General features: G+C 43.6%; 1 protein-coding gene across 3 annotated transcripts in view; it reads right to left on the bottom strand.

The window, feature by feature from the left end:
- Nucleotides 1-22,793, bottom strand: part of Pfkm (phosphofructokinase, muscle) — a 45,127-nt gene that overhangs the window by 3,786 nt on the left and 18,548 nt on the right. For all 3 annotated transcript variants that reach the window (XM_042677448.1, XM_042677446.1, XM_042677447.1), the window contains 16 exons: nucleotides 15,437-15,510; nucleotides 14,022-14,099; nucleotides 12,252-12,441; nucleotides 11,866-12,031; nucleotides 10,558-10,602; nucleotides 10,025-10,133; nucleotides 9,792-9,887; nucleotides 9,351-9,443; nucleotides 8,332-8,457; nucleotides 6,977-7,041; nucleotides 6,492-6,555; nucleotides 4,912-5,061; nucleotides 4,412-4,482; nucleotides 3,511-3,598; nucleotides 3,276-3,428; nucleotides 1,814-1,978 (listed from right to left, as the gene is read on the bottom strand). In XM_042677448.1, coding sequence (XP_042533382.1) covers nucleotides 1,814-1,978; nucleotides 3,276-3,428; nucleotides 3,511-3,598; nucleotides 4,412-4,482; nucleotides 4,912-5,061; nucleotides 6,492-6,555; nucleotides 6,977-7,041; nucleotides 8,332-8,457; nucleotides 9,351-9,443; nucleotides 9,792-9,887; nucleotides 10,025-10,133; nucleotides 10,558-10,602; nucleotides 11,866-12,031; nucleotides 12,252-12,441; nucleotides 14,022-14,099; nucleotides 15,437-15,510 — 1,733 coding nt within the window. The remainder of the gene's footprint in view (nucleotides 1-1,813; nucleotides 1,979-3,275; nucleotides 3,429-3,510; nucleotides 3,599-4,411; nucleotides 4,483-4,911; nucleotides 5,062-6,491; nucleotides 6,556-6,976; nucleotides 7,042-8,331; nucleotides 8,458-9,350; nucleotides 9,444-9,791; nucleotides 9,888-10,024; nucleotides 10,134-10,557; nucleotides 10,603-11,865; nucleotides 12,032-12,251; nucleotides 12,442-14,021; nucleotides 14,100-15,436; nucleotides 15,511-22,793) is intronic.

Raw genomic sequence — 22,793 nt, forward strand, 5'->3', positions numbered from 1 at the left:
AGCTACTCAGGAAGTTGAGATCTGAGCACTGTGGGAACAGTCTCTGAGACTCTCATCTCCACTTAACTACCAAAGAGCTCAAAGTGGAACTGTGGTTCAAGTGGTAGCAAACCAGCCTTGAGTGAAAAAGCCAAGTGACAACATGCAGGCCTTAAGTTTAAGCCCTAGTACTGACACCAAAAAACAGAGGTAAGCAGGTACAGATGAAAGTTGCTTGCAATCTCAAGCTTGAGCTTTCCCTAAGTTCTTTAAAGAAATACAGTGTAAGCCAGGTGCCAGTGGTTCCACACCTGTAATCCTTTTTCTTTTTTTCCTTTTGTCGGTTGTGGGCCTTGAACTCTGGGCCGGGGCACCGTCCCTCAGCTCTTCATCTCAAGGCTAGCACTCTACCACCTGAGCCACAGCGCCACTTCCGGTTTTCTGGTGGTTTATTGGAGGTAAGAGTCTCCTGGTCTTTCCTGCCCGGGCTGGCTTTGAACTGTGATCCTCAGATCTTAGCCTCCTGAGTAGCTAGGATTACAGGTATGAGCTAACAGCATCCAGCCACACCTGTAATCCTAACTACTATTCTAGCTGAGATCTAAGATCACAGATTGAAGCCAGTCCAGGCAAGAAAGTCTGTGAGACTTACCTTCAGTTAACCACCAAAAAGCCAGACATGAGCTATGGCTCAAGCTTAAAGATAGCACCCAGGCCCTGAGTTCAAGCTCCACTACCTGCATACACACCACACAAAAGTATAGTGGAGACTGAGATGAAACTTGCAGAGATAAAAGAGGGATCATTAGAGCTAAGGGCAGGAGCCATCAGATATCAGCCTTCATTTCTCTCTTTCCATGAGTTTCTGGTTCCCTTTGCCTGAGAAGGCTGAATCTGCTCACAAACTCAGTTTTTAAGTGAGCTGATGGTATGAAAAGCAGTGATTAATTGGGAGAGAATATGTTCTTTCATTTGAGCTTTGAGTTGGATGTGAAAAGGCAGACTCCCACCTCCGACTTTTTGGAAAGGGCTGGCTAGGAACCTAGATTGGGGAGTTCCCTTCTCCTGTGGCTAAACCTCTATCCTGTAGCTCTCTTCTTTTCCAGTGAATTGGAACATGGGAAAGTAAGATTTGCATAATCTCTCAGTGAAATTTGAGTCAGAGACCTACCACAGAAGTAAAGATGTTTCCCTTGAAACTGGAGTTAAAGCAACGAGAGAGAATCTAGAGGTGGAAAATTCACTCACTCAAGCAATTAAGTCATTTGCTCACTGAGGAGTTTAGTAAAGTTATTTTTTTTTAGGCTCTCTAAACCCTTATTGCCTCCAATATAGAGATTTTTTTTCCCCCCGCATGTCTGTTGTGAAGATAAAATGGGAAACTGCTCATAAAGGGCATGGCAGAAATCATCAGACAAAGTAAGGGTTCCAACAATACAGTCATATGTAAGACAGTATACTGAACAATGCCTGTCAGGAGCCCTCCTAGTCTTTTTTTTTTTGGGGGGGGGGTCTGGTCGTGGGGCCTGAACTCTGGGCCTGGGCACTGTCCCTCAGCTCTTCAGCTCAAGGCTAGCGCTCTACCACTTGAGCCACAGCGCCACTTCCGGCTTTTTTCTTTTTGCTTATGTGGTGCTGAGGAATCGAACCCAGGGCCTCATGCATGCAAGGCAAGCGCTCTACCACTGAGTCATATTCCCAGCCACCCTTCCTAGTCTTTAAAGGGCTCCATGGGCCAAACTTCACTTCCCAGAACTCTAGTCACTGTGGGGACAGTTAGGGGGACACCCTGGAACAAGGAAGAGACACTCAGTATGTTCAGGTGGCCATCTACCTGCAGGTCTCGAATAGTGAAGGGCTCCTCAAAAATGTAGGCAGCATCAGCCCCAGCTGCCAGTCCAGCCATAGTGGCCAGATAGCCACAGTAGCCGCCCATAGTCTCGATGATAAACACCCGACGTTTGGTGCCAGCTGCAGACTGCTTGATGCGGTCACATGTCTGCAAAGTCAGAAAGAGAGGGTCAAGGGTCTGATTGTGATTTTTGGCCCTACTTTGGCTCTTGACATTAACTTAACTCTATGGCTATATCTTCCCAGGCCAGCAGGGCCTCTAGACCTCTGCAGATTTTTGCATTCAGGTAGGTTCATTCTCCAACTACACACAGAGCTTCTCTTCTAGAGAGGAAGCTGTGTCTGTCATTAATGGTGGGCTCTCACTGTTGCTCAGAGTAGGGCAATTAGGCTGTATGACCTCAGGGGAAAATATGGTAACTGATGCATCTGTAGATGGGGAGAATGAATACCATTAAAATATGTGTAATGCTCCCTGCCTGTAATCCTAATTACTTGGGAGGCTGAGATCTGAAGGTTATAGTTTGAAGCCACTTAGGGAAGTAAAAGACTTTGAGACTCTTATCTGTAATTAACCAGCAAAAGGCTGGAAGTGGAGCTGTTGCTCAAGTTCTTAGAGTGCCAGCTTGAGTGAAAAAGTTCAGGGACAGCACCAAAGCCTTGAATTCAAGCCTCAAGACCAACTCTCTCTCTCTCTCTCTCTCTCTCTCTCTCTCTCTCTCACAAACACACACACACACACACACACACACACACACACACACACACACACACACACACATTCATCTAATAAAAAGGACTAATCAGGAATCTAAGAGTTTCCTGAGCAGTTGAAAAAACAGAAAAAGAACTTCGGAAACTGATAACAAGCCTTTGGGGTTAATTCAATCAGACAAACGAGCATTTTAAAAAAATGAATGAAGCTTTGCCAAGCACTGTTAGATCATGTCTGTAATCCTAGCTACTGTAGAGGTGATTGAGGATTCTGGTTTAAAGCCAGCCCAGGAGCTGGGTGCTGATGGCTCACACTTATAATCCTAGCTACTCAGGAGGCTGAGATTTGAGGATCATGGTTCAAAGCCAGCTTGTGCAAGAAAGTCCTGGTGAGACGCCCATCTCCAATTAACCACTCAAAATCCAGAAGTGGAGCTGTGGCTCAGTGGCAGAGTGCCAGCCTTGAGTGAAGAAGCTAAGGAACTCCATTCAGACCTTGAGTTCAAGCCCCAGTTCTGACACGCATACACACATACACCCACACATGTGAGTGCATACACACATACACACACAAAAGTCTATATAGATGCCTGACTTTTAAGAAACATTTCTCAATTATTGCTACCTGTATGCTACCAAAGAGTATGGTCCTGATCACCTTCCAGGACCACGATCTGCCCAGGGATTATAATCCTAGCGAAAAGGGATGGGAAGCAATGGTAGACTCTCACCGTGCAGATAGTATTGAGTGCCGTGTCAGCCCCAATGCTGAAATCCGAGCCAGGAACGTTGTTGGAGACGGTGGCGGGAATGACCACAAATGGGATGCAGAGCTCATCAAACAGCTTCCTGCCCTCCATAAGCTCCAGGCCCCCTGTGTATGCCTAAGAAGGACAGAGTGGCAGGACCTGGCATAGGAAGAGGGAGTGTGGGTGCGAGCGAGGAAGAAATGGTGGGGATACTCACCTCAAAGCCTCCAATGATGACAAGGCCTTGAATGTTGAACTTAGTTATGTTGGCACTGATCTGTTCCAAGTTCTTCTTGGGTAGAGTCCTGGCAAGGAGCCGGAAATGAGAATTTGAGGAAGAAAGAGCAAAATTAAAGAAGAGAAAAGTTAGACACAGACACAGACACACAGAGACACAGACACACACACACACACACGTGTTTTTGGTGCCATGACTGGGGTTTGGATGGAGAGTCAGGACACTCTCCCTTAGCTTTTTCTCTCAAGTTTGATGCTCTACCACTTGAGGTAACCCTTCTACTTCAAGAGTGTTGCTGGTTAACTGGAGGTAAAGAGTTTCACGGACTTTTCTGCCTGGGCTAGCTTTGAGTCTCAATCCTTAGACTTCAGCCTCTTGAGTAGTTGGGATTACAGGTGCGAGCCAACCAGTGCTCAGTTTGTTTATTATTTCTTTTTCTTTTTTTGGGGTCCGGTCGTGGGGCCTGAACTCTGGGCCTGGGCGCTGTCCCTCAGCTCTTCAGCTCAAGGCTAGCGCTCTAACACTTGAGCCACAGCACCACTTCCGGCTTTTTTCTTTTTACTTATGTGGTGCTGAAGAATCGAACCCAGGGCCTCAAGCATGCAAGGCAAGCGCTCTACCACTGAGCCACCTTCCCAGCCCCTGTTTATAATTTCTTGAGTTGTGACCCCTACTCTCTCTCACACTCTCACCCCATATTTGGACTATAAGTAACATGTGGTGGGTGAGTCTATACTCCCAGAAGCCACTATGAGCTTGAGGCTAGGATCCAGATCACAGGAGTGGTAGAAGCAGACCCTCACTTAATGGACTGATGCCCACATTCAAGGGATAGCATGAAGAGATGCAGAGAAGGAGTTTCTTCTATAATGCCCCTTACCTTTTAGTGCCAAGTTTGGAACCACCTTGGCCAGTCCATCCCCCAACATAGCTCCAGCCGGCTTCCTCGATCTGAAAGGAAAAAAGCCACACAGTTCTGCATTGCAGCTGAAGCACCAGGAAGCCTGTGTGGGACTGATGCCACCTCTTGACCTCTGACTCCATCCCAAGATGCCCTTGGTCAGAAGAGGAACACTACTAGATCTTGGCTTTTACTTACTTATTACTTTTGTTGCTCATTAAAAAGCATGATGCACCTACTTAAGCCAGGCAAGTATGCTGAGCTTTAGGAGAATCAAATGAGAGGATGTTGGTAAAAATTAATTCCAGTGGTTCCTGCCTATTCCTGCTGGGCTAAAATTAAATATTTATATCTTCTTGAACTTCTGGACAGGAGAAGAGTGGTAGTTTTGAGACAAGGAGGCAAGGACAACAGATCTGACACCTCTGCTACACTGATCTTCCCTAAGATTGCCCATTAGCTCCTTTGAGTCCACATACCTGACCCTTGGCCAGGCCCTCAAAGCCATCGTGTACAACCAGCACTCGGTTGCCCTGGATAAGGCCGATCCTCACAGTGGAGCGAACAGCAGCATTCATGCCTGCGGCTGGGGCCCCCACATTCATCACGGCCACTGTGTGCAAACCACCCTGTACAGGAGAAAGCAGGGGAGGAAAGGACAGACATCCCCACAGGGGTAGGGGCGGGAGAGTCAGCAAGAGAGGCAAAACGGTGAGCCCCTCCTGTGGGATGTCTGGAATCAAGACATCTGCCTGTGACTATACCCGTATTTCCTCATCCTATAGAAACAAAACTCATTTTCGCAGATAATGAATAAAGCCACTGTTCTAAATCCCAGATACTATCATTCTATATAATAGCCTTCCAGAGCAGTATTCCCCAAAGTTCTTGGACTGCATGCAATATAAACTCTCTGGGGAACTTGTTTAACAGCATATGCCTGACCCCTGCCATAGATCCAAGTACTCTCTGAGGGAAAGAGAAAGGAATCTAAGTTTAATAAGCAACTCTGAGCTTGGTATCAGTGGCTCATGCCTTTAATCCTAGCTATACAGGAGGTTGAGATCTAAGGATCATGGATTGAAGCCAGCCCAGGCATAAAAATGCCCATCAGATTTTGATCTCTAATTAACAACCAAAAAAAAAAAAAAAGGCAGAAGTGGATCTGTGGCTCCATTGGTAGAATGTTAGCCTTGAACAGAAAAGCTCAGGAAAAGTGTCCAGGCCGTAAGTTCAGGCCTTAAGTTCAAGCCCAAGGACCAGTATGTAAATATATAAATAAATAAATAAATAAATAAACAACCCATATAATTCTATAAATAGTAAATATAGAGAGCCACTACTCCAATAGAAAGAGTAGATGTGATTACCAAAGAAAAGCTCTCAGAATGTATGTGATAAGGTCTGTAAAGGCAACTTTTTTTTTTTTTTTAATTTAGCAAGTATTTACCAAGTGTTGTTTATATCCTAGGCATTGTTCTAAAAACCTGGGACACATGACTTCATAGGACTTACATTCTACCAAGAAAAGCCAGACAATACAGAGCAAATATCACTCACAAATATATTATTTAAGACATTAAGTGGTCAAAGTAAATAGTATAGTCTATCAGGGTAAGGAAGCATCAGAGGTAGGGAGTGGGATGATGTAGGATGGGGCAGCTTACATATCAAAGAATGTAGTCAGGTTAAGCCTTAATGAGATGAGAGAAAATACAGCAGACCCAGTAGATACTGCAGGTTTAGCTCCTGGCCATTGCAATAAAATGATTATCATCATCATAATAAAAACTCTAAAAAAAATAAAAACTCTTTTCTATTCTTTGCATGCTATCTTGCTAGTCTTGAGTGGGTATGAGTTTTGAGTTAAAAATACTCAGGAACCACCAAAAACACAAGGCTGATATCTGGAGTGGCTAAGAGAAAGTCAACATAGTTGAGTCAGAGACTCAGCACTGAAGATTACAGTAGGGACAAAGAGGTTGGCAAGGCGTTAACACTTAATAAAGAGAGACTGGGGAAGGGAGAGGATCGAGGAAGGTGGGCAAATCACCAGTACCTTAGAGACTGGGGGTCTGACGTGAGCTAGAAGCTTGTACACCTCCCAGTTGTTCATAAAGCTCCTGTAAACAGTATAAAGAGACAGGGGTGTCTTCAGGCCATTCCTCAGGGCCACTAGTCCTGAGAGTTCTGACAGGAAGTTTAGTCTCAGAGTGAAGTTTCCCAGGGTTCACCCATTCATCCAACACTTTCTGAGCACTCTTCTCCCGGGCCCTGTGCTTAGCACAAGAGATAGCCCTGTGGCTAGAGAAACTCTGGATCTAGCTGAGGTCCACAACTAGAAATAACTGTGTATAAAAGGTTCATCCCAAAGACAGCATCCTTGAGATGAACTAAACTTTCTGATCATTTCACAACTAACTTTCTTGGGGAAGAAATTGTTGCAGAGACAATAAAGCAGCTCATATATGAGCTATGAAAATCATACGGCTTCCTTCTGGCTTCTAAGTTCTATAGCTAGCAAGTTTCAGGAAATTTCCTCACCGGCCTCTCAGCTTCATGGCTTCATCAAATCTCTTCTCATCCATGGCCTTGGTTACATCTTTGGTCTGAGGGAGGAGCACAGCAACAATTTTTTACCATCTCCATCCATAGTCAGATGGCTCATCTCTGGATTTAGGACTGGATCCTGTCCACCCTGCACCCCATCTTTTTCCCCTAAAACTTTCATGTAAGTATATTTGTTTCTCTGTTATTTTCTGAGCAGTGAACAGCAACAGAAAAGGGCTAAATCAATAGTCTATTTATTAGAATTCTGGGCAGAGTAAAAGAATGCTCACAGATGGAAGAGAGCATCTTCACACCTATGTCCACTCATAGCCAGGTCCCCGGCCTCCAAATGACCGAGTCAATGGAAAGGTCTTAAAGGTAATCAGAAGAGGCAGTGATCTCTACAATTTGCTGCTTGACTATAGATTTCTGCTATATGAGTAAGAGCTTTTGAAAATTTGGAGACACAGTTTTAAGCACATTTGGTAAGTTGTTAGGACTTCAGAGTCTTAGAGAAAAGCAGGCCTCAATATGGAAGCATTCAGCCCCAACAATCAGGCCTGACATCCTAGCTGCCAGCTAGAAGGTTTGTAGAATCAGAAAAATTATTCTTCCAAAGCAAAAGTCACCATTTTGTGAACACTCAACATCAGATCCTTACATCTTCTCTCCAGTCCTTTAAATAACCCTTATGGGGGCTGGGAAGATGGCTCAGTGGTAGAGTGCTTGCCTTGCATGCCTGAGGCCCTGGGTTCGATTCCTCAGCACCACATAAGCAAAAAGAAAAAAGCCGGAAGTGGCGCTGTGGCTCAAGTGGTAGAGTGCTAGCCTTGAGCTGAAGAGCACCCAAGCCCAGAGTTCAGGCCCCACGACCGGACCCAAAAATAAATAAATAAATAAAAAATAAATAACCCTTATGGTGAGTGTTAGTAACCCCATGTTGGTTTAGAGAAACAGACCCAAGATTGGTATCATGTGGACACAAAAACTACCCAGGCATAACAGAATAATGTTCCCCTGTTTTTAACACAATTAGGGGTGATACTGTATTTCTCTGCCAATAAAGACATAGTAAGAGAGTTAAGAGGTTGGATATTATGAGATATTGGGTCTCACTACTAGAAAGGACGTAGAATTTTCTATCTTTAGGAATGCTTTGTAGCTGAAGAAACAGGCTTAGTGGCAAGGTTACAGCTCCTACACTACAGGGATTGCATCCCATTGTGTTCTTTCCCCCAGGTGTCTCTCCCTATGCCATCCTGCCTATAGAAGTTGGTATCGTATCAGGCCCCATCAACTCCTAGGCTGGGCATGAAACCGTTGAGAAGGGGACTGGGGTCAGTACTTACCACCTGGACACACTCCATGAGGGGGAGGCGCACAGCCTGGTTTCCAGAGAGGCTCACCACACAGGCTGGAGTGTCTGGGGTCCCTTCCAAAAGGGCCATCACTGCTTCCACACCCATCCTGCTGCCCTGCAGGAGCCCAGGGAGAAACAATGGAGATCAGGCCTGAATATCTGGCTCAGCTTATAAAGCCAGGATACACAAAGTCTTCCTAAATTAGAGCTGAGATCCATATTTAAGGATTGTACCCAAGAACCTACTGGGCTTTACCTCCCCACCCAGATTTCATCTGAAGTTTAATGACTCTATCCTCTTGCCATCAAAACCCTAGGATTCTTGTTGACTCCAGAGAAACATGTCCACTACAAGGATCAAAAAGACTGCTGAGACTTAAGAATATTTCCTTCTCAGGACTAGAAACATAGCTGAAGTGATAACCTCCCAGCAAGTGCAAGGTTCGAGTTCAAATCCAGTACCATCAAAATGAAAAAGAGACTAATCCCTTCTTAATAATAAAACAAAGAAGTGGATTCTCTCTCTATTAAAATGGGATAAGAGGGGCTGGGAATGTGGCTTAGTGGCAGAGGGCTTGCCTAGCATTTATGAAGCACTGGGTTTGATTCCTCAGTACCACATACACAGAAAAAGCCAGAAGTGGTGCTGTGGCTCAAGTGGTAGATGCTAGCCTTAAGCAAAAGAAGCTCAGGGACAGTGCCCAGGCCCTGAGTTCAAGCCCCACAACTGGCAAAAAAAAAAAAAAATTGGGATAAGAGGAATCAAACTGTTTATGATTAGATCTTAATCATTTCCTTGATGTTAAGAGTGCTAGGATATCAGTCCTCAGTATTAGGGAAGCCCATTTCTGCAAGAGAAGACAACTCCCAAGTGAATGGGAATGGGTGAAGGCCATTACAGTCTACAGGTGAGTGGCAAGACAGCATGATCAATGATGTAAGCCCTGCCCTGGGATAGCAGGGTTAGTGGGTTTGAAGGTTTGAGAGCCACTGAGCTCCGTGACTTACCAGGATCCGGTCAAAAGCTGATGGTGTCCCACCCCGCTGTACATGCCCCAAAACTGTGACCCGGGTGTCATATCCCAGACGCTTCACCACCAGCTGAAAGGAGCAAGAAAAGAACACACAGACTCAAGGGAAGGAATGAAGGAGAAGCTGAGGCAAACCATACATGGCCCAGCCTTTTGTCTTGTAATGGTGGACAATGGGGGACAGGGACCTACAGCTGTACGGAATCATCAGGAAGAAATATATTGTCAGAAGACTCAGAAACTATGAAGGGAACAGGCTAGGGTGGTGACAATGTTAAGGCCTCTCTAGTGTGGCTCACTCTAAATTTCTTAAAAATTATCTTTCAGTAGTTGTACAAAGGAATTGCCATTCAACAAAGCAGTTTATGCTATTTGATCAACAATACCCCTTTCAACCTTCTCACCCAGCCATACTAACATTCTTGATGTCTTCTGAGGTGATTGGTTTCCCATTCTTGTCGATTGCACCCTCAGCCACAATGATGATGTTGAGACGGGAGCCGCGGGTCCTTGTCTGGTCAAGAATACAAGGGAACGTGGTCAGTGGAATAGCGTGAGGATGAGAAATCATGATGGAACGTCATCAGTGGAACAGGATTATAGGATGAGGGATTTTTTTTTTTTTTAAGGGGCAACATAAAGTGCCAGTACCTCAGTGAGCCGGCGACAAAGATGTTCCTCCCAGTCATCATCTGGTGGACATTCAGGAATAAAAACCCAGTCGGCCCCACAGGAGAGAGAGGTGACAAGGGCCAGGTATCTGAGAGGAGAATCAGAAATATACTCCACAAAGAGTCTCACCATACCCAGAAATATCTCCAAGTCCCCATAGCTGGTGAAATGTATGGTCATCTGACATTTCATTCTTGTAAATGGGCATGTTTTCCATGATGAGATGTTTTCCATAAAGAACACTTAGGATTCATGTTCACCTGCTCCAGAGGCTTCCCTACTTCGGGAATGTCCATCCTTTTACACTGTTTGGATGCCTAAATGTGTACCCACAAGTAGATGCAGGTCAGTAAGGAAGGTGGAAAAGAGGCCGGGAAAGGAAGTGACACTGCCTGGAATGTGTACACCTCCAGGTCTGAAAGTATGAGGAACCTCTCTGGGCATTCTGGGAAGAAGAAAGGGCCATTTCAGTATCTATGTAATAAATAAATGGGTCGGGTCAGGGATCTTACCCACAATGGCGACCCATCACTTCTAACACGAATGTCCTCTGGTGGCTGCAAGAGAGAGATAGAAAGCTTACATAGTCCTCTTGTCCCTATAACCAGGTTCTATCTGCTGACAACATCTAGACAACCCCTGGGAAATGTATTTATGCTGCTAGTCCCTTGACAGGTTTCCTTAGAAACCAAGAAGACCTAGAGAAAATACTATTCACTAGTTGTTCTTTCTAGGACTGAGAAATCACAGTAGTTAAGAGGTGGTAGTATGGAGGCTCCATTTCCTAAAAGGATGGGTCACAAGAGGGACGGGGCGGGGGGCGGGGGGGCTGCCAAGCACTGGTAGCTCACACCTGTAATCTTAGCTTATCAGGGGGCTAAGATCTGTGGATCCTGGTTTGGAGCCAGACAGGGCAGGAAAGTCTATGACTAATATCTAACTTCTTAAAAGTGGTTGGGAAGTGAGTTGGGCACCAGTGGCTCTCACCTGTAATCCTAGCTACTCAGGAAGCTGAGATCTGAGGATCATAGTTCGAAGTCAGCCCAGGCAGAAAAGCCTAGGAGACCCTGATTGCCAACTAGCCACCAAAAGAAGCTGGAAATGGAGGTATGGTTCAAGTGGTAGAATGCTAGCTTTGAGTGAAAAAGGGACAGAACCTAGGCCCTGAGTGTAAGCCCTAGGACTGGTACACATGCACATGCATGCATGCATGCACATGCACATGTGCTTGCACACACACACACACACGCACATGTGCATGCACACACACACACAGCTGAAAAGTGGTGGTATAGCACAAACTTTCAGTGGAAAAAGCTAAGGAGAGTGAGAGGCCCTGAATCAGTACTGGCACAAAAAGTAATAACACAAGAGGGAAAAGGAGAAAGTAAAAGAATGTGAAAATAGGGCACTAAACTGACGGTAATCATGAAGATTAACCTGGGATAAACAGTTACCTGTCTTCCCATCCTCTCATGCGGCCTCTCCCTAACTCATATGTGCTTATTTCTGAACAGTGGTCTCATACACTTATAGTCTCTGTGTGACACAGCTGGAAAGAATGTGGGTTTGGACTCCCTGGATCTGGCTCAGTCTGATCATTAACCATTCAGGAGACCACAGGTACTCAGGCCCTCAGTTATATGATTAGACAATGGGCGGAGAGCAATGGCAAAAGACAAATCTTACAGCATTTTGGAAACAGTGCAGCTTCATGGTCTAGGGGTAATCCAGTTAGCAAAACTGTGCTAGCCCAAGAAAACTATAGCTTCTGTCCTACCTGCTACCGTCCTCCACTGCTACCCTCCAAAGCCCCTTACCTCTGAGCAGTGGTGGTGATGGCATCTACAATCTCTACAATCCGATGCAGAGCAGAGTCAGTGCCAATGGTCATATCAGTGCCACAGAAGTCATTGTCAATTGAGCCAACCAGACCCACGATGTTCAGGAAGCTGGACTTGGAAGCTTCCTCAGCTGTGATCTTACCTACAATGAGAAGCAAACCAAAAGCCACTGAGTGAGGATGCCAAGGCAGCACATTACTAGAAAGAAAAGAAAGGCAGCCATTGTAAGCAACAGCAGAGAAAGGGGGACAAGCCCTGCTTATTTGTGTCTGGATAACCTTGTTTGCCAATGGGAGGTAAGGAATACACACACATACACACACTCATACAAACAAGTAATACTGATATAAATAACGTCTCACCAGATTTCTGAAGGTCATTCAACAAGTCACTCCACTCAGAACGGAAAGTGTCAGCGCCCGTGAGGCTGCCATCACCCCCGATGACACACAGATTGGTGATCCCACGTTTCACCAGGTTGTGAGCGGCTCGGAGCCGTCCTTCTCGTTCCCGGAAGTCCTTGCACCGGGCACTTCCAATCACTGTGCCTCCCTGGAGGAAAAAGTAGAAATTGACTCCTCAAGAGACACAACCAAATGTGATCTACACGTGCTAAGCTTTCCACCCCTATTCCAACACTGTAATGGAGTGACAGAACCATGTGATTCCACAGGAGATTCCTGGGATCTGCCTAGATTTTTTGCGTATTCCAAAGGAAAGAGAAATAACGCTGGCTAGGGACCAGCAGGGGTCATTCCTATGTTCTACTAAATATCCTGCAAGACTAGTAAGCTCAACCGTTTCATTGAAGATATTTTTGAATAGCACTGGGGCTTGAATTCAAGGCCTCAAGTGTATGGAGTAGTCAATCTGCCACTTGAGCCCTGGGCCCTTGTGCCTTTGATGCTTTCCAGATAGGGTCTCACAATTTTTCCCAGACTGATGTCAGACCACAGTCCTCCCCTCTTCACCTCTTGAATAACCTATCATGCCCGCCTCATTGAAGATTTTATCATCAAAGTGACAATTTTCAAAGAGAGTATGGGAACGCACAGTGTTAGCTTCTAGAACTATCTCCATGTTTTACATTTTAGAAGGAAGTAGCAATAACTAGTCTCTGGAATTTTCCCTAGTGGCCTGACATTATTGGATTGTATCCAAACTATCATTAGGAATTCATCACAATGTGATCATATCTTTTCCGCTCTAATACATTGAGATTTCTAACTAAGACTACCAGGCACTGCCCATTTGTTCCCCCTAGCTCCTACAGATCTACAATGCTAAGAATAGGAGCCACACTACCCAAGTATTCATAGGAAAACAAAAACAAAAACAGTTCTGCGGGTAGAAACCTTAACTTCCCAGAAACTTATAAATTGCCCACAGGAGATGAGGAGAGTTAAGGTGTTCACAAATCACGTAAGCTCCAAGTCACTCATGACTTGGGGGTATGATGTAAATTGCTTGTATAGAGACTTCACAAGGCATTGTACATGAACAAATTTCTTCCCATGGGTTTTTAGGGGATCTTGGTGAAGAATGGGGATAACAATGATACTAATGTATTTTGTAAATTTTTCAGCATTATCAAGAAATGGTTCCTAGCCCATGGTAGTTACATATTAAATAGAGTTTAGAATAACATGGAATATGAAGCATAAAGACAGGGATATGAAAAATCAGTATATTGTTAGCATTTTGGTAAAGATTCTGGCTTCATTTCTTCTTCCCTTGATCTGGTTTTATGTCATCTCAATTCCATTCTATGAGGACAGACAGATTTTAGCTCTGCTTCTGGCCTTGGTCCTCTAGTAAGGTTATTTTCAGGGCCAGACCTTCCCCGTGACCCCACAGTGAGACTTGTTTATCATGTGCCAGTTCCAAAAGTCTTGCCTATGACCTTTCCATAAAGTTCAAACTGTCCTGTGACTATCCTCCCAGCCCAACTCCCGCAGACCAGGGTGATGTTTTCAAATACACAGTAAAGGGCAAATGTAAGCTCTTCTCTTAACACAGAATCTCTCCACATCAAAGCACATGGCAGGGAATGTGTAAGACCATGAGTCCAAGTCAGAATGGGAGGAGATGGGGAGACAACAAATATAGTTCAGGAGTATTCTGGAACATACCAGCTGAAGCATCATGGACACGCTCTCCCAGGTTGCTTCCCTGATGTGCTCACCACCATCCACCAGGCCTTGGTAACCCTGTAGGGAACATTACACTTATTTAGCTTCCACTAGGCTCCCCTAAATTCCCAGGACTAGCACAGGATCTCTGGAATGAGGGTCTCTTAGAATCAAGTCACCTCTTCCCACTAGTGATTCATGGATGCTCTTATTTATTTATTTATTGTCAGTTGTGGGGCTTGAACTCAGGACCTGGGTGCTATACCTGAACTTTTTCACGTAAGGCTAGCACTCTATCATTTTTGAGCCACAGCTCTACTTCTGGCTTTCTGGTGGTTAGCTGCAAGTAAGAGTCTCATGGACTTTCCTGCCTAGGCTGGCTTTGAACTGCAATCCTGAGATCACAGCCTCCTGAGTAGCTAGTATTACAGGTGTGAGCCACAGCACCCAGTTGAGAATATTATATTTACCCCGTACAAAGAAGAAGTATCAACTTTTGCAATTCCTTGTTCTAGTTTCTTTAGACATTAGAATATCCTTCTTAATATTTAACTTTAATAACTCTTACTCATTTCATTTCCTCCAAGCTGCTTTCCAGGAGACCTAGATAACAGGTGGTTTTGACAACAATAATCAGGAAGGAAAAGGGCATATTGGGCAGAGGGAAGGAAAAATGTGACATAATGAAATTATAAAATTTGAGACGAGAAGACATTTTATAGAAAGAAAGGTGGGCAAAACAAACATGAGAGGGAACTGAGAGAAGGGAACCAAGGAGAGTTAGAACCTCACAAAGTTAGGCAAAAACCTCAGAAAGACAATGAGATTTATCTTTCTTGGGGTTCTACCCCAAGATATATACTAAATTTGCTATAAAGACTATTCCTGCTGGGCACCAGTGGCTCATGTCTATAATCCTAACTACTCAGGAGGCTGAGATCTGAGGATCACAGTTCAAAGGCAGCCCAGGTAGGAAAGTCCCTGAGACTCTTATTTCCAATTAACCTCCAGAAAACCAAAAGTGGCACTGTGACTCAAAGTGGTAGAGCACTAGCTTTGAGCAAAAATGCTCAAGAATACTTAGGACCTGAGTTCAAGCCTTATGACTGACCAAAAAAAAAAAAGACTGTCCTTTTGAGTTTCTCTCAGTGTCTAGGAGATGGAAGGAAGGCAGAGAGTTACTTCTTCCTTTAAATTGAATAGGTAACATGGGGACTGGTTTACAGAAATCTGGGTCTTGGTAGCATTATTGGAACCAAGAGTGGGAAGGAGTGAGTGATTCATGGACACAGAGACTCCAGGGAAAGCAAATACAGCAATGCCACTAGGAGGTAAAGAAGAGAAAGTGGGAAGGGAGTGGGAGGCAGATTAACAGAACAGAGAAAGAATGGTAGGGTGCAAAATGGAGAACCAACCTCATGGACAAAGAAGACCCGGGCACCAGTAAAGATACCAACTCGAACTACAGCCCGGACAGCTGCATTCATACCTACAAGGAGCAGGGAAGAAGGCAGGAAACAGTTACTAGTAAGAAGGGCAGCCTGGAATCCACATAATTGACATCTGGCTAAAGATGGGAATCAGTCATTTTGCTAGGGTTTTCCCTTTTCACTCAAGTCTTCTGGTCTCCCTGCTCCCAGTTACTGCATTCACTGTTAGTGGGGCTCCAGATGCCTCATTATTACTGTGTTTCCATTCCCCCAAACCATGACTTTCCCATGACCTTTCCTTGCTGGCACACTAATACAAGCAAGCAGTTTTTGGAATGTATATTGTTTAGGTTTGACACTGTTGAGAACTTGTCAAATACCAAGTCATTTAATGCCATCCACCCCTTGACTTGCTTCCATTTTAGATTTGGAAACTAAAACTCTGAAGGGTCATGGTTATACAAGGGTATAAGGGTACAAGGGTACTTGTACCCTTAGAAAGTTCTGATTTGAATCCAAGTCCTAAAATACCTATGATCCCATTGTTAACCACTGTACTCCATCCTACCAATCTCCATAGATTTATCTTTGCTTTCCTCCCTGTATCTAGACATCCAGCTTTAGGAGTTTTTTGTTTGTTTTTGTTTTGTTTTTTGAAAAGACATGACTTTTTGTGGTTCAGTGACCTAATGCACTCAACTTGCTCTATTACCAGATGATGAATTTTCTCAACCCAAGCACATGTGCATACACACATGTATACATGACATACACACAGACAGACAGATTTTTGGGGTCATTTGGGTTGGCCTACATTCCGATGTGTGCCTCACAGTTGTGATTCTCCAGCTTCTACAGGCTGTGACCAAGAGTGCAGAAAAATCAATGGGGCGCTTATTCTCTCGGGGCCTTCTCCTGGCATGCACTCAGCCTGTGAATGGAAAGTTGCTGACCTTCTTCAGCAGCCTTGCATATTAAGATATATACAGAGAACTTCCAAATGTGCTTTTAATTATTCTCTCTGCTTCCATTGGGAGGAAAAAAAATTAGGACTAAAACAGAGAGCAGAGAGTTTCCCTTTCTTTATAGCCGAGTATCATCCTTTTTCAAGTAGCTGCTAAATCAAGAACTCTTCTAGAAGCACCTGGAGCAGCCAACCTGTTCCAACACATAACATGCTCCATATGTATGTTCTAAATTAAGAACAATGCTACCGATGTTGCATTAAGCACAACTTTCTGGGTAGGAGAGAGGAAGACATTCCTGTTCTGTGCTATAATATATGGAGGGGCTCATGATGACAATTAAGTATCTTATAGACAGGCTGGATCAACTTCTAATGAATTGTTTCACATACTCTCTCTCAGCTATCCCAGTATATATTTTTGTTTCAATCCAAAATCTATTCACATAGTGCTTAAGCCTTACCTAGAGAAATACCATATACTAGCAAGCACCCGGGAAGCCACAAGTTAGAAAAATCTGCAGCACCAGATTAAAAGTCATTACAAACTACTGAATGATCCAAACCTATTTAGAATGGGACAGTATAAAAAAAAATCAAGATGTCTTTTCTTTTTTTGGAGGGGGAGGCAGTACTGGGGCTTGAACTTGAGCTCTCTCTTGGCTTTTTCACTCAAGGCTGTCGCTCTACCACTTGAGTCACACCTTCACTTCCAGCTTTTTGGTAGTTAATTGGAAATAAGAGTCTTACAGACTTGTGTGTGTGTGTGTGTGTGTGTGTGTGTGTGTACTGGGGCTTAAACTCAGGGCCTGGGCTCTGTTCCTGAGCTTTTGTGGTCAAAGCTACCATTCTACCATTTGAGAAACAGCCTCATTTCCATCTTTTTAGTGTTTAATTGGAGATGAGTCTCAGACTTTCCTGCCTGCCTGAGCTGGTTTCAAACCTCAGATCTCAGCCTCTTGAGTAGCTAGAATTACAGGTGTGAGCCATCAGTGCCTGGCTTCTTATAGACTTTTCTGCCCTGGCTAACTGTGAACAATGATCCTCAGATCTCAGCTTCCTGAGGGCTGGGAAGGTGGCTCAGTGGTGGAGCGCTTGCCTTGCATGCCTGAGGCCCTGGGTTCGATTCCTCAGCACCACATAAGCAAAAAGAAAAAAGCCGGAAGTGGCGCTGTGGCTCAAGTGGTAGAGCGTGCTAGCCTTGAGCTGAAGAGCTGAGGGACAGCGCCCAGGCCCAGAGTTCAGGCCCGACGACCGGACCCAAAAAAAAAAAAAAAAAAATCTCAGCTTCCTGAGTAGCTAGAACTTTAAGTGTGAGCCACTAACTCCCAGAAGAGTATCTTTTCCTTGCTTTCTTTCCTTTCCTTTTCTTTTACATAATGACCTAGTATTTATTATGACTACTGGCTCCCAATCACTCATTGAATCCCTACTAATTGAGCATCTAAAGCCTGGCAATGGGAACTCATGGTTAGCCTGCAAAGAGCTGAAAGTGGAGGTATGGCCCCAGTGGTAGAGTATCAGTCTTGAGCAAAATATCTAAGGGACAGCACCCAGACCCTGAGCTCAAACCTCAGGAGACTCCCTAAGACAATGTAAAGAATTAGAAAAAATAAAAGCAAAGCAAAGAACCTTGAGGAAAACCAACCACGGGGTTACATGAAAAAGGCTAATAAAGAGCAGCAAGACATCTCTGAATGAAAATGGCAAAATGAATCTCATTAAAAGCTGTTGAAGAACAGAAGCTAAAAGGGATGGAGAAAGTAAGAGTAAACAAAGAAAGTCCATCTAATTAACCCACTATATGCATGTATAAAATACCACAGTAAAATCCCTTTGAACAATTAATATTCAATAAATTAAAAAGACAGAATTGAAAATAGGTCCTGTCTAAGATTTAATGGGTGTGGAGAAGGTGAATGTGAAAGAGAATGAACGTGATCAAAATACTTCACAAATATGTGTGGAAATGGAATAATGAGGCTCCTAGAGATTGTTTTGGGAAGGGGGAAATGAGGAAGAGTGAGGGAGGGGCTGAGTCTGATTAAGGTACCTTGCATGCCTGCATGGACATGCTGGAATGAAATTCCCTTGTATGGAGAACTGATGCTAATGAAAAAAAAAATTTTTTTTTTGGGTCCGGTCGTGGGGCCTGAACTCTGGGCCTGGGCGCTGTCCCTCAGCTCTTCAGCTCAAGGCTAGCGCTCTACCACTTGAGCCACAATGCCACTTCCAGCTTTTTTTTTCTTTTTGCTTATGTGGTGCTGAGGAATCGAACCCAGGGCCTCATGCATGCAAGGCAAGCGCTCTACCACTGAGCCACCTTCCCAGCCCCTGAAAAATGTTTTTCTGTTATTCATTTCTTTAATTTTTTTAAAGGAGCACCAGGAAAGATGAAAGGAGAATCAATACTTAGCAATGTCTTAGAAGCCAAAGGAGACAGTTTTAAGAAATGAGAACAATGCTAAGTGGTTTGGGTAAATGATCTAATGTAAGGACTGGAACAAGCTCTTATTAGCACCAAGGTCACAGCTTACATACAACATTATTAAGACAAATCCCTAAGTCTAAAAGTCTACATTCATACACTTAGTGTGAATCAATAAACCAAATCATCATCATCACCATCATCATCATCATCATCATCATCATCATCATCATCATCACTATCATCACAATCATCTGTGGACAAAGGGGTTGGTTAGAAGCTAGGAAGTCTGCATGTATGACAGAAACAAAGTTGGAATCAATACAAGGCGATCAATGCTCTAGAAGACATGAATAGTTTGCACACACAGATCAGAACAGATATGCAAAGTGTTTATTTTCCAGCCTGCTATAGACCTATGCAATTCTCTACCTGGCGCTCTGGAATATGCATTTGTAATCTTAGGAAATAAGAAAAAAAAATTTCCAAAATATATTGGGTAGGAGACTGTTTCCTGCTCCCAACCTGAATAAATGATAAAGAAGTAGGTGTATTGAGAGAAACAAATGAACAGAAAGTGAACAATTGATAGGCCGAGAGTATCCCCAAATCTGTTTAGCAGCAGAAAAAAAAAATCTCACAATAAAGAACATTCTGGAACTATCTACTCTGCCAATCTTCAGAGGCAATCCTCCCTGCCTCTAAGTTGAATAAGATATCAAGTTTGAAGACCCTCTCCCCACCTTGTGCTTCTATCTAAACTCTGGATATCTGTGTGCCTTACTCATAGATCTCTAAAAATCACTGGAGTGTAGAGAAGGTTTCTACTAAGGAGTCCCAATAACTGGGCTCTTTTAACCAACCTCACTGGCCTATTCTGGCCCTAAGCCAGTACAGACTTTTTGGCTGTTCCATGTTTCCCTAAATAAACCTCTATAGCAGCTGCCTGACTCATGAAAAGAAAGATAAAGTATAATATTACAGGCACCAGGCAAAAGGTATTCTGGGTACAGCCACGAGGAGCTCAGGAGAACTTTATAAGCACGTAGTTTATAATTTCCAATTATAGCCTTTGGGGAAGAGATTTGGGGGAGAAGATCTATGGGTGATGGATCTCTATGAGACTAGACAGAAAAGAATTAGTGAATGTTTTGGGCACAAATATTTTGAAAGTCAATGTGAAAAAGTTTCTTCTACCTGAGCTTGAAATGAAAATTTATAAAAAGTATGAGGAATAAATGTTTGTTAGGTGTGAGTTGTACTTTCTAATGGATATATAACTAAACATCATAAACCCTAGAAGAGCAAACCACAAGATCAAACCTACCAGGTATGAGCAGCCATTTTTCTGCCAAGAAAAAGATCCATTTGGATATTTATGACATCATTACAGGCCATACAAAATTATCAACACAGGCAGATGGCAGCAGGCAGCTCAAGAGAAGCATGGTGCATCTGTCTCATCATGTACCGAAAGATTTTTGGGGACCTTATTGGGCCTGTGGGCTGGCCTTTCCCCATTCTTGTATTTAAACATAGAATAACCATCTCTGGGGACAGAGGGCTAGAGGGATGGCTAATGTCCTTTCCAGAGTCAGGAGACCCCAATTTCATAAGGCTAAATATGGCTGAGGCCTTTTCTATGTTAAAAAGTGAGTTGGGGTTTAGAAAGTAGCCTCAGCCTAGCATCTCAGAGGTCTTGGTTTTTGAGTTCCAGATATCTGATTCCTGGCCACTTTTCCTGCTTCAAGAGCTAAGTTTTGCTAGTCTATGAATTTTTATAGAGTTCCATCTTGCTTTCCCATTTAGTCCATGGATCCTAGGGGGGAAAATGCATTCCTGTGGAGAAAGGAAGAGTGAACAAATGCAGACATGATATTCAATATACACTATGTAAAAAAATTAGCTATGCAACTTATGGGCAGAGATAGGAGGGGGAAACTGAAAGAAGAGGTGACATTGTATAAGAAGAACTGTACTTACTACCTGACTGATGAGATTGTAAACCTTCTGTACAACTTTTTAATAATAACTATATATATATTGCCAGTTCTGGGGCTTGAACTCAGAGCCTGGGCATTGACCCTGAGCATTTTGGGCTCAAGACTAGTGCTCTACCACTGGGGCCACGGGTCCATTTCCAGTTTTTGTGGAAGTTAATTGGAGATAGGAGTCTCACAGATTTTCCTGCAGGGCTGACTTCAAACTACAATCCTGTTTCCTGAGTAGCTAGTATTACAGATGTGAGCTACCAGCACCTAGCAAAATTATATTTTTTAAAAATGCATTTCTGTACTTTCTCCCTAAGAGAAATGAGGTCCATCAAACCTAACTCTGGGCAAGTCACCTCTATTGGAGCTGCTCCACAGCTGGGACTCTCAATCCTATCCCGCCTCCCTAGAATTTCATGTTCTACCTCTCTCTGTCCTACTGATGCTTGCCTGTTATGTGGATTCAGATGAGATATATCCTTAATAGATTGTATCACAGAGTCCTACAGGCCCTGGTTCCACTGAACCCTCTTTAAATGAGCTTATCCAGAGCCCATGTCCAAATTAATAACTCTTTCCTGACCACAAGAAGCTTATTACTAATTCAGGAGGGTCTCACCGGTCAGCATTAGAAGCTGAAATAACTTTGCTGCTCTTAGATCCAAGTTAAATCACAGTGATCTCTCTCCATTCTCTCTCTCCCTCCCTCAGCCTCTCTCTTTCTCTCTCTCCCCCTCCATCTTCCTCCCCAAAAGCACTCTTCCTTCATTATTTCATACACTGTGTATCATAAGGATTTTTTTGTTTTTAAAGCAGGTTCTCTGATCTGACCACAGGTCACACTATCAAGGATCCAAGATCAACACAAATTTATCCTGTAAAGCTCAGTATAGGCACGAGGTTCTGCTGGTAAAGGGAACAGAGATAAAAGCCAGGCCAGCAGCTTCTCCAGGCTCTACCAGGGCCCTACATTCGTGATCTGGCCACTTTTTTAAACTCAGACTTCTGTGCCCTCTCCCCTCAATTTCTTTTTTCTAGAATTCTCTGATTCGTAATATACACCACAAAATAATTAAATGTTCATTTAAATGTATTTAAAGTCTATCTTTATTAATATACCAGTAACCATGAATATTAATATTGTCTTTTGTTGATGCAAATATAGCACCTATCATCCTGTTTGAGGCCATGCTCAATCATTCATTTCTAGTTATTAAAAGTCCTTTTACGGAGCATTTACTATATGCCAGTCACTCTCCACCATACTTAAATAATAGGGATTCACTTCTTGAAACCTATCTTCTCCATAAAGTGTTCCCTGATTACTTCAATCAGGGTCCATCATTTCATTACATAAGAGGGTACATACTTGGTTAATTTTACTTATATGCCTGAATTCTAAGACACAGAGTATCTTTCCCTATTAAACTATGTTGCCAAAGGCAATCGGCTTCTTCACCACAATTTGATACAGAGTGGGTGCTCCTGGCAAAGTCTAGGAAAGCCCAGGGTCAGAAGCATGGAGGAGGGGAGGAGTGCAAACTAGAGAAAATCTTTGTCTTTATGCCATCACTGTCTCCATGTTCTGTTAGCCCCTCTTCAATATATTATAAACTTGAACATTCACAAAGATCAAAGGGTACACAATTTTAAAAAATTACACCTTCCTTCTCTCCTACTTCATTTTTTCTGTATACCTGAATTCTATGATCCCCAGGTTTTTTGAACTCTAACAGAGAGAGAAAGGGTGTCTCTGGCTCTTTTTTCTGCTCCTCTCTTCCCCAAGGGGTCTGTACTAACTCCTACTGTTCCTATTTAAGATCTACAGGATGAAAAAACAAGAAAAGTCTAAGCAAACAGATTGCTGGTTGGTGCTGGTCCACATAGGACCTCTCCAGGTGTCAGAGTTAAAGCCTGAGGATCTAGCTTGGGACACAGAAATTCATATCCTGGTGTTCA

This window comes from Dipodomys spectabilis, unplaced genomic scaffold, assembly GCF_019054845.1.
Source record: "Dipodomys spectabilis isolate Male_0828 unplaced genomic scaffold, ASM1905484v1 ptg000039l, whole genome shotgun sequence".
Classification (NCBI taxonomy): domain Eukaryota; kingdom Metazoa; phylum Chordata; class Mammalia; order Rodentia; family Heteromyidae; genus Dipodomys; species Dipodomys spectabilis.